This window comes from Heteronotia binoei, chromosome 1 (genome assembly GCF_032191835.1).
Source record: "Heteronotia binoei isolate CCM8104 ecotype False Entrance Well chromosome 1, APGP_CSIRO_Hbin_v1, whole genome shotgun sequence".
NCBI lineage: Eukaryota > Metazoa > Chordata > Lepidosauria > Squamata > Gekkonidae > Heteronotia > Heteronotia binoei.
In genome coordinates, this window is record NC_083223.1 from 199,256,081 (window position 1) to 199,268,169 (window position 12,089).

Consider the following 12,089-nt stretch of genomic DNA (forward strand, 5'->3'; position numbering starts at 1 on the left):
GACCTATTTTTAGCCAGAGCCCTGGACAAGCAAGCCGAAACTGCGTTCCTGTGCGTTTCTGCTCAAAAAAAAGCCCTGGGCTTTGCTCTGTAGCTTCTGTGTGATTGAACAAGCCTGGCAAAGCAAGCTGTGATGCAGAAGGAAGCAAGAGAGGGAGAAGGAAGCAGACACAGCCAGTTGCTTGGGGGCCTAATAGGAGCTCTCTGGGGACCTGATTCGACTCCTGGGCTGCACATTTGACACCCTTGATAGAATTCTCTCCTGCTGTAAGCCCCCCAAGCCATGTATGCAGGGAAAGGCAGCCTAACACATTGAAATAAATGAACCCTTCCTGCCCTTCCTCTATTTTGTCTGTGCAAGAGGTTCCTTGTGCTGGGGGAGTGTACAAGCATTAATAGAATGCTTATTCCATGAAGGATTTCTTTAGCACACACCATAAAAGGCTGTATGTGACAGAGGAGCACCTTGATTAAGAGAGTAGCCACCAATTAATCATCTCATTTCCTCTGCCTCCAGTAGCTTACCAGGTCTGCCTTACAGGCATTATCTGTGTGTCAGGGATCTTAGATTTGGAACTGTAAAAACCTGAGGGCAGATCAAATATGACTGGAACTTTCAAAAGGCAGGACAATGTCTGGACAGGGAGGACAGACATGTAAGTATCAGCCTACTGAGCAAAAGATTCATGCTGAGCTCAAGTGGAGCATAAAGCCATCTTCCCCATAAAGTGAGCACTGATAACCAAGTAAGGGAGCCATAAAACATTCTCTCTGTTTATGACGGCAAGAGAGGACTGTGGTCATGAGCAGCATGAACATCAGTATTGAACACAAAAGTCTACCACAGTGGTGGCCTTCTAGCTCATTGAAGCTGAATGTTCACACAGGAGGGAGGTGGGTGACTTAATCCAATTCCCCTTGCTTACTGCAGCCTTCCATGTCATTTGGCATACCATCAATGAGGCTCCCCTAACCTCCAGCATTGCCAACGGGGGCAAATGAAAGGGGAAACATCCACCTCCATGTATAGAGAGCTCATAGGATCCAACCCACTGTTCCCCATATATTAAAAAAGTTATCCATGTAGGTTCTAATGAAGCAATGCCTCTGTGTTATTTTATCTATTTTGAAATGCTGGGGTAAAAAAGGCCTTACCCTTTTATTTAAAATAAGAAGCAACCTGGAATTTTCAAGGAGAGGTGAATTCCCTAAAGCAAGGTGGCACTACATAGGTCACATATACAGAAAACTCAAATTCAGGATTCCCTGTTGTGGATAATACCTCAGTGTTTCTCAGAAAGGGTTTTGAGGCGTTCTCCCAAACGATCCCCTGAATGGCAAACATGAGCACTCTTCCCCAGGCATCAGTCACTTCAAGGTTAGGCAGGTAAATTCCAAAAAATCCCCTTACAGAATGCAAGTACTTCAGACATCATGAATTAGAAAAGCTAGTATTGTTTGAGTTTGGCCAAGTGTTTTTTACCCAGCAACTACACTTCTTCAAGGACTGCTTGGGCCAGGAAGATTGCCATTAAAAACAGCTTGGAATAATTCACTAAACCTGAAAAGGTAATGAACAGAAGTTATTCATGTTAGAATTTAAATAGTCTTTCCAACAATTCTTCTGTCAGGGACAAACTGGGGGTAGGCTGAGCTGAGAAGCTGCCTTCGAGCAGTAATCACTGGTAACCAGCTGACAAATGGATTATGTTCTTGGACTGGGACCACAGCCATGTAGTTACTTACATTGCCTCCATTGATAACCACGTCTGGGTCTACAACATTTCCAATTGATTTTGACATCTTTTCTCCTTTTTCACCAAGAGTAAATCCGTGAACCATAAGAGTCCTAAAAGAAAGACATCCAAACAATGTAATTTGTGATAACGGATTCAGTACAAACAATTTTAACTGCCATTGTTGCCCAAGGTTAACTGTTTCCCATTAATGCTCTATTCCAGAAATACTGACTTACTTGTAGGGTGCCTTTTTTCGGGTTGCCACGCTAGTCAAGAGAGAAGACTGAAACCAACCTCCCAACTGGTCTTTTCCTTCCAAGTACAGATCAGCCCTTTCACCTACATCTGAAGACACATAGAAGTATGGCATTTTAAAACAGGATCTTTAAATTGCTAGTTGGATGCCAGTAGCTTCTCGTACTTCAGTTTCAGTCCTGATTTCCAGTACTATGAGTTGGATGGCTACTGTCAAATCCAACAGCCATGAAACCTGCAATCTGGCACTGGAAACATATACCTCACAGGCCTCCTGTGCAGATCCTGGCTTGCTACTAGTTCAGAATGATATGTGAATGTATTCTGTGCCCCAGTAACTAAAGGTTCCATGCATGGTTCTGAGACCCAACATTTACTATTCTAAAATGACTATCCTGCCTTTCATCAGTGCAGATCTCCAAAGCAGCTGACTGTATACAAGCAACAAAATTTAAAACTCATGAAACACAAAGAAACAACTCATTTAGAGAAATATCAAGCAAGCAATTGTCAACCAAGACAACTTTAGCTGGCAATGAAAGATTGCCAGCCAAAACTGGAGCATGAATACCAGCATCTGGCTGCTACCTCAGAGAAAGCCCTACTTGCATGTCTAGGTTTTGTGCAAGACCTTAGCTCTTCATCTCAAAGGTGGGGGCAGATGCATTTGTGCATCCATTCCCATTATGAAACTGCCCTGACACTAAAAGGAATGTGCAGACTTTCCATATGTGAAAGCTCAAAATGCATAAGAGACCTCCTACAGAGATCTGGATTGGAATCAGGAAGCAGAGAATCTCAAGCTTTCAATTAGACAGAAAAAAGCTTTTAACTGCATAAAAAAATCTGGTCTAGAATTTCAGAGGTGAGGAGGGGACTAGCTCTTGTTAGCTAATACACTAACATTTGTATATCTTGGAAACTACTAGGTACAGATCCTTTCCATTTGCACGGCAGAGTCCTCTATTGCAAAGTGTGTTTCTCCAGCGTTTGATGCTTTCTTCTCATGCGAAATGCATAAGCAGAAAGCATCTAAAATCAGAGGATCACACTCTGCAATGCAGGACTGCATGGTGCAAAGGGAAGGATCCAAGGCTGAGTTCCTCTCTGGAATTTTCCATGCAAGAAATAAGGGGATGGAGAAAGAAGGGAGGAAGAGAGGAGTGCACGTGAGAGAATGGCAACATGCCAAGTTGAGGCACAACCTGGTTTTACTTCTGGTTACAAAAGTGACATAACAAATGCAGCCTGTAAGTACAATTTCATTAACTCCATTAAAAATGCAATTCAGGGTCTATCAGCAAGTCAATTCTTGCTCCTTTATCAGACCCAAACTGCTCAAACACCTCCTCATATGCTCTATTAGTCTGATTTATTTCAAAGGGAGAAGAATCCATTTCAGTTGCATACACATTTGAGGCAGACAGTAATGCCCCTCTTTCCTTTCCTTCCTTCCCCCCAGCAAACCTTCTAGCCGAATACATTTCACATGCTTGAAAGGTGCCTAGGAAGCTTTAACTATGGTTATTATTTACAGTTCAAAGGGCATTGGTCTTTAGGACTTAATGATCCTTCTTCATTTTGAGTACAGTATCTTTGCTCATGAGGGACTTTAACCTACAGATTAAACACACTGTACGTTAATGGCAACCACAATTATCCAGGCTTTTTCTTGAAAATGCCCTGTCAGCACAAAAGCTCAAACAAGATAGGCTTGTTATAAAATAATCCTGTCCATTTAGTTAAACATTAGTAGAAAAGCTCCCCAGAGAATTATGCTGCTGAAGGTTGGAGTTCCAGCAAGAGACACATTTCAGAATTTGGTCCAAACAACTTGGGCACAGCTGTTACCTGCTACCATGTTAACTATAGGCTTGCCCAAAATATTCAAGTTATTTTGCATAAGGGATATGAGATACAAGTAGGCCTCAGATTCAGTAGGAGCTCACAGGAGTGCAGCTCCTGAACCTTTCTGAGAGTTCCACCTCCTCCTTCTGAGAGTTCCACCTCCTTGTACAGCTGCATAACAATCCCTGGATGAGCTCCACCACCTATTTTTCTATGAAATGACTGCTGGATACAAGCATGAATTGTTCTTGGTTATAGACCACTTAAATCAGCATTAAAGTATGGAGTATGTACCCCTATGCCTGGTGCCTATTCAGGCATGGAGGGCAGCCAAGAGATGAGGGGGTCTCTGGCACAGCTTCCTCAAGCCCTCACTGTGCCAAATGCTAGAGTAGGGTTCATGACATCTTTATAATGATTGAAATGTGGCAGTCCTGTGTGTTTATTCATGGATCTGCCCTGCTCATATATAAAGTGTGTACAGCTATTTTTTTACATTAAAAGGAATATGCAGGAGTGCTGGATTGTACTTTTAAAACCTTAGAAGTGCTGTGCAAACAGATAAAGGACTATGAAGGGCAGATTCTTTGCAGAGCCAAAGAGCCCTGAGTGACAGGCTGTTCCAAGAGATCTGATTAGTTAGCATCAGCATAGCAGAGAAAGACTTCTGAACTGGATGCTCAGAAGAGATGACATCTGATTTCAGCTCTAGCTAAGAAGAGTCCAGTTTTGGAATTCAGCACTGACTGACAGCAGTTTAACACAGAAAGAAGAACTGGGGAAAGCTGGCAAGGACAAGTAGGTAGTTAGATGGAGGCCCTTTTGGGCCAAGGATAGATCTAGATAGAAGGATTCTCCTACCAATCAAACAAGGAGTTAGCTACTCCCTATTGAGTTGTAATGTTTCAAAATAATGGGTTTGGGTACTGGTAAGAGAGCACCAGTGTACTTGAGTGTTTGGGAAAACACTGGAACAAAAGTCTCTCATAAAGATTTCAAGTATATCTTAAGAATAGTACAGCTTAAGAATAGCTTAAGAATTAATTAATAACCTGAAACACAAGGTGTATGTACTGGTTTTACTTAAGAAATTTCAACCCCTGATTTCACTTGATCTTCCCCTCTATGTTATATAAAATATATATTTTTTATTTTTGAATTTCAAAATGCCTCAACTGCTATTTAAATTGAAGGGGGCTTCTGATCCTTCCTTCAGGTTCCAGGGCTGAGCCAACAGCCAGATATTGTATTGTGACAGCGTGGGACAGCCAGAGTTCTTCAGGAAAGAAGAAAACACATTACTAGGGTGCCTCAGTCAGTAAAGGAAAAGGAAAACTGAGGGAAAATCTTGCCTCTGAGAGAGGGAAGTGGATAGGGTCCGTCATAGCAGATGAAGGGAGCTAAACCCTCCCTTGCTTCACCTTGCACCATTCAGTTGTTTATGAAGTATTTCTCTCCAAACTTGGCTTACTTCTAGTACTAGGTAAGGGCTGGAAGAGTACTGCAAACAGGAGAGAGTAACAATTTGAGCCAGGGGAAGATTCAGCACCCTTTACTTGCACACCACTTTCCATGTCAATCCCTCTTCCTTTATTTGTGAATGGATAGCTCCATGGCATCTAGTATGGCCTCAAATTTTCACTCAGGTCATATACAACACATCTTTTCTGTAGGCATCGTGAGCTCCTTAATTCCCATGGTTTTACAAAGACAGTCAACCATTTATTAACCTTCCCCATGTCTTCACCCAGAACTGAAACTAGGCCTATATGGGGATGGAAGGAATGTTTGGCAAGAATTTGAACAGCCCAGACCCATAAATTTCACCAAAGGGACCACTGTAAGGCACGTGCACGGATGGGAACTCTCTTCAGCAGATACTAGCAAGCATGACCTGGAGCTCACGTCCACTTCATCCAGGCAGGACAATGCAGTCAAGTTCAAGAATTTGAACTGGACAATGTAGGCCAGGGGTGGCCAACGGTAGCTCTCCAGATGTTTTTTGCCTACAACTCCCATCAGCCCCAGCCAGCATGGCCAATGGCTGCGGCTGATGGGAGTTGTAGGCAAAAAAACATCTGGAGAGCTACCATTGGCCACCCCTGATGTAGGCCAAACTACAGGGACTATGGCTGGCCCATCTTATCTCCTGAGTCGTCTAGCACACTGGAGTCCCTCACATGGAACTAGTACTGTTAGTCCCAATTGTGAAGATTATCAAATACCTTAATTACTGCAGCCATGTGGGCAGATCGTTATTTGCAGCGTTCAACAATGAGATAAAACTTCACTAGCACTCTGCAACTGCTTGGAACTTCAAAGAAAGTAGAGAAATTGCAAACCTGGCACTTGTTTATGGGTTAAAAGCATTTCCCAACTTGGCCAAAGATGGCATGCATTTTAAGCAGGAAACATATAACTACTGGATCTGTATGCATTTACACAAAGAGAAAATACAATGCCAATGTACCGCCATGTGATTATGAACCCCAGCAGTAAAACCAGTCTTTCAAAGAAAATGGATAGAAGTGAAACTTCCTTAAAGAATTCTGTACCGATTTTTACAACTGCAAATCAGCTCTGCAAATTTCACTATCATTTAACTGAACTGTTTCATGACAAGGTGCAAAGAACCCTTAGATAAACTCACTGTTTGCTGATGATACCATTGCTTCTCTGTGTTGCCAGGAAATAAAACCCCTAGGACAATATGCTTTATAGCTGTAAGAGATCACTATCAGAAGTTTTTGTATACCAGGTTTAAAGTTCAAAAGCACATGATGCCCTGGACAAGAGTCCTACTCAAACAGAACCTACCACTAAAATTCTCTTTCACAATCTTGGAGACCACTGTAGACATGGGTTGCCTTTCCACTGTTGCACTGAAGCTGCTTCCACAAATATTCAGAGAGTTTTCATACTTGAATCATAAAACTGGAGGTACAATGATGTATTTGACAAATAAGCCTACCACTTGTAAAAAATCAATCTGTACTTAAGGTACATGTTAATTTTGTTGCCCGAAAGAGGAGAAATATGCAACACAAAAAATTTCATTAACTTTGGAACATAACTCAGAACATAAAAATGTGACATTATCTATACATGCTGAAAATAATCTAATTCTTTAAGGCTGTCATTAGTTTTATTTATTTTTTTAAATAATGGGCTTAGACAATATAAGTAGATGGATGCACCCAGACGTCATTTTTTTCTTGCCCTCTCCAGTAGCTCCACCCAAGGCCCCCCAAACACTAATGCTGGAGGTGTGCGACTTGCATGAACAACAAAAATGTATGGTCGATGAGACTCATCACTAACAAAGGAAACATGCTGATGGAAGAGGAGGACACTTTAACATGGTTCCCTCTCCTCACTACAGCTTACTGAGCTATGCAGTTTGTAGCTTACTTAACAACCGTATCCAGCACCAGCCTTCTGAGGTCTCAGGGGACTGCTGCAGGAAGGGGGAGGGAAAAAACAAACTACATCATGTGTAACATTTCATACATGTGCTCCATAAGATTTATGCCATTGTGTTGCAATGGATTCACTTATCAGCATAATCTGTCTCATGCCTGGTGACTAATGCTACATCCTCTGGTAGCTGCAATGATCCACTGTATGATTCAGGATGCTACTGATTTAGAACTTACCTTTTAAAACATGAGCCCAGGATGTTCCACTGTCAAACCAGATATCTAGGACATCCTGTCCTGGTACATAATCATGGATATTATGGGCACCAACCTGATCCAGATATAGACAGAAGAGTGTCACAAACAAGTAAGGAGAATCAACAGAATATTCTACAAGTTAGATTACATACACAAATTTGTTCTTCCATTTTTATCCTTTATGTTCTTTACATTTAAATTCACAGAGATTCAGTTACACAACTTCTTTTGTTTCATTCCTAAAGAATATGGCAGCATGAGATCAATCAGTCTGCCATGCCCATTCTGTACAGTTTGCTTTAGACAATTTATTAGCCACTAGGGATGGGCAGAAACCCGAAAATTACGGTTCTTTTTGGTGATCGTGGTGTGCCCGAACTGAGCAAAAAAATGTCCAAACTGAACTGGCTGGTTTGGGCCACCATTTTTCCACTTGCAGCAAGCCGCAGCAGGGAAAAGGGGGGTATCACTATGAGGAACAGCGGGATTGCTGAAACGGCTTTCATCTATTTCAAACTAGCAGGGGGACTGATGTGCCTGTCAGCTGTTAGGCTGAAATAGGTGCAAGACAGTCATTTCAGTGATCCCTCTTGCTCCCTTCCCCCCACTTCCCACCAGAAGCTGCATGAACCTCCGAAAAATCACATGGAGGGTTGTGGGAAGGTCGGCGGGTAGGGGTGAGGGGATTGCATGAACCTCAGTTTGTGAACCATGACCCAGGTGATTTTACCATTGAATTTAGGGTCATGGGCAGGTTTGTGTTCATTCCTAGTAGCAATCCTTTCACAAGGTTATGGTTGCTGGTGCAGTAGATCCAAGCTACTTTGGCCTTCTGCTCAGTTAACCAAGCCAACAGTTAAAGATGGGACTTGAACTGAAATTGTGAATTCTAGGCCAAAATTAACATGAGCCACTCCATGCACAGACACAGCTTTCAAAGAGCACCTCCTACATTACCTTTGCCAAAGCCTCACTGGGAAGAAGCTGCTCAATAGGAAGAGTCCACCATGCATCGCTGCCATGCTGCTCCACTATTTTAATCACATTCTCTGTACTTTTCCTGTGAAAGACATTAAATAGATTAAATAGATTTTTGGCTAAATATTAGGAAGAATTTCTTAACAGACTAGTTCCCCAGTGGAACAGGCTTCCTCTGGAGGTGGTGGGCTCTTCTTTGGAGGTTTTCAAAAAAAGGCCAAAAGGCAATGCTGATTCTGTGAACTTAGGCACATCATGAGAGGGAAGGCAGGAAGGGTAGCATCAGTTATCATGGCCCTTTCTTACATGCCCAAGGAAATGCTGATCCCCACTTTGGGATCAGTAAGTAATTTTCTCCAGGCCAGTTTGACCAAGGATCTGGGGGGAGAGGGAGGGGAGGTTAGGCCATCTTCTGGGCATGCAGCATGGGAGAGGTATTTGTGAATTTCCTGCACTCTGCAGAGGGTTGGACTAGATGACCCTGGAGATCCCTTCCAACTCTATGACCCTATGAATACTATTGGAATTATTCAAATTATTCTGTGTCAGCCCAGTTGTTTTATACATCTACACCGCACATCTGGCATCAGCCATATACTAGGAATGGAAGAGGTCACAGAAGTCAGACAAGTTCAACTGTAACAAGAACCAGGTAAAGAGAAGAGCAGATGATGGTGGAAAATTAGCAGATGACTCATTAAAACCTGTCTTTTTGTTGTTTTTTTATACTTACACTCAGTGTAACATTTTAATTTTTTTCATATACTGCTTGATTTATGAATTTTGACATCACATTCTAAAAAGCAACCCAGTTTAGAACCTCTTGAGATTCTCAGCCTGAATAGTTAATTGAAATCACCTTAGAAATTTTCATACTAAGCCTTCAGAGGTTTTATTAAAAATATAAACCCCACCTTTCCTCATGATTCAAGGAGTTCCAGGTTACAACATACCCCTGCCACCACTTTCTTACAACTAATACTGGGAGAATATGGAAGAGGAGGACACCACGGAGGACTATTATGCCATACAGTTATGGCTTTCTAAGCCTACTGACTTCAGTGGTTTACAAAGTATGTAATTCTTTTTAGGATCTTACTGTGAGTCAACCAGATGTGATGAGAGATGACGTTTCAGAGCTAAATAACACATGAAAATTAAATCATTGGGTCACAACAGCACAAATCTGCCCCCTTTAAAAAATTCTGACATTCAAGAAGAAAAGGCAAGAGTCCAGTAGCACCTTAAAGATTAACAAAATTTGTGGCAGGGTATGAACTTTCATGAGTCATTGCTCACTTCTTCAGATACTGAAGAAGTGAGCAATGACTCACTTAAGCTCACACCCTGCCACAAACTTTGCTAATCTTTAAGATGCTATACTGGGCTCTTGCCAGTTTGGTGTAGTGGTTAAGTGCGCGGACTTTTATCTGGGAAAACCGGGTTTGATTCCCTACTCCTCCACTTGCAGCTGCTGGAATGGTCTTGGGTCAGCCATAGCTCTGGCAGAGGCTGTCCTTGAAAGGGCAGCTGCTGTAAAAAGCTCTCTCAGCCCTACCTACCTCACAGGGTGTCTGTTGTGTGTGTGTGTGTGGGGGGGAAGGTAGAGGAGATTGTGACCACTCTGAGATTCAGAGTATAGGGCGGGATATAAATTCATTCTCCTCCTCCTCCTGCTGACAAACTAACAGCACTAACCAGCCTGATCAGTCACCAGAGGGCATCTTGAAGGTTGCAAAATCCCTTAAACAAGCTAATTTCATTTAAAGTAATATAGGATCCAACACCCAGTTTCTCTCTGCATAAATATTCACTAGAGCTGTTTAATTAGTGGCAAGAGTTTGCACAAGTAAAGTTGAGAGGGCTAACGGAGTAACAGATGTGATCTTCCATTGTAAGGTACCCTTAACTGCATCTGTACAACAGCTATTCCACATTATTTCAAAGTGGAAGCTTTGCCAATTCCTATGGTGCCTTTTCAAGCCTTGTTATATGAAGACAGCAAATCCCCAAATCCGTGCAACATGCAAAGCTTTCATGGAAACCCTAGATTTTACACTTGAAAATGATGTCCTGGGAGAGGGACTGCAGCTTCCTTTCACAACTCAAAAGGATCCTGGTTTGCTTTGCAATCGCATGATTCTTACTTGGGTAGAAAGGGTAGCTTCAACACTGTGTTTTGTCTGCCACTATGGGATTACTGTAAGAAGAATCATCCAAGCCTAACTTTTACTGAGAGATATACTGAGCCAACATAACGCGTCTCATGAAGAACATTCCAGCCCAGGGAAGCTTACCCGTTAATAAATCTGTTTAAATGCAATGAGACCACTTTTTGGCTTTGCTGCAGGCAAAGGTGGTGACTTGCTAGATTCTGGACTACAGTAGTGGCAGATAAATAGATATGAACGATATAATGCCAATATCAGATTCCCAGAGAAACCCAAAGGCCAACAGCAATTTAGTACAGTTATTATAAGATTAGATTATTATCTTCTTCACTCTGCTATTAGGTCAACTGTTGAAAGCTAACAAAAAAAACCCATTGGGCGTTACAGTTCATTTGGCCATAAGATATATTAATTATTCAAAAGAACAGACAAACTACATATGGTGGACACCTTTGGTTTTATATGGAGGCTTGATATAAAAACTTCCCTATGACAATAACTTCTTCCAGACAACTAGGCAGGAAAGCTGCTATCTTTTAAAACAAAGGTTTAAGCTACAAATGATCAGTATAGTTATGTGGGTAAGAGATACAATTCTTATTTGTAACTTTTACAAATATCCTTAAAAATGCAACTATACTTAAGATCTCATGTTTTCCCTTTATCTCATGTTTATCCCTTTCTATATCTTTAACATTTTCACTAGCAGCCTTTCAAAATTCTCTACTGTATAGACTAGAAGTTTGTTTCAGAGTACAAACAACAGAATAGTTTTTTTTTTAATAATTATAGTCTTTAAAAAATCTATTATCTAAATCTTAATGCTGAACACTATTAGGTGATTAATTTTTTAAAACCCTATTCTGGTAGCATAGTTAAAAGAACAAAAGCAGATCAGGAAACGACTGTTCTTGTAAGTTTTTTTTAAACTAATAATTTGGCTACCATAGTTACACATTATTTGACTTCTAAGAAACACATGGTAGTCAATATCCTTGCAATGTTTCTCAAAACTGGAGTATGTTCCTGTTTAGCTCCTCTTGGAAACCTGTCTATAAGTTTTCCCGATACGATTATGAATGCTGAGTAGTATTCTTCCCATTTCACCCCAAGGTGAAAGTTCTCTCCACAGTGCACATTCAGTTTGCCAGCCCAACACCTTGCTCAAATAACTACTTATCACTCTACAAACGACAAGCTTCAGTTTGAAAATCATAATTCACAGAGTAAGCAATAAGCAGCTCTGTTGTAAAACTTTGCCCTGTATTCATGTGCCATATCGGATAGAACTTGTATTACGTGTCACCCGAGCCACAAAAATCCACCAGGCAATTCACGCTACCACGACGCCAACCAATCATTTTGAACTCTGATACTGATTATGCCAAATGCTTATTTAGTGGGAAATTAAGCAGCACTAAG

At 41.4% G+C, this 12,089-nt stretch overlaps 1 protein-coding gene across 1 annotated transcript in view; it reads right to left on the reverse strand.

Moving 5' to 3' along the window:
• IARS2 (isoleucyl-tRNA synthetase 2, mitochondrial) overlaps positions 1-12,089 on the reverse strand; it is a 52,175-nt gene that overhangs the window by 13,140 nt on the left and 26,946 nt on the right. The window contains exons 13-16 of the mRNA XM_060246484.1: positions 8,476-8,578; positions 7,498-7,591; positions 1,975-2,083; positions 1,746-1,848 (exon numbers count right to left, since the gene is read on the reverse strand). Of these exons, the coding sequence (XP_060102467.1) occupies positions 1,746-1,848; positions 1,975-2,083; positions 7,498-7,591; positions 8,476-8,578 (409 nt within the window). The remainder of the gene's footprint in view (positions 1-1,745; positions 1,849-1,974; positions 2,084-7,497; positions 7,592-8,475; positions 8,579-12,089) is intronic.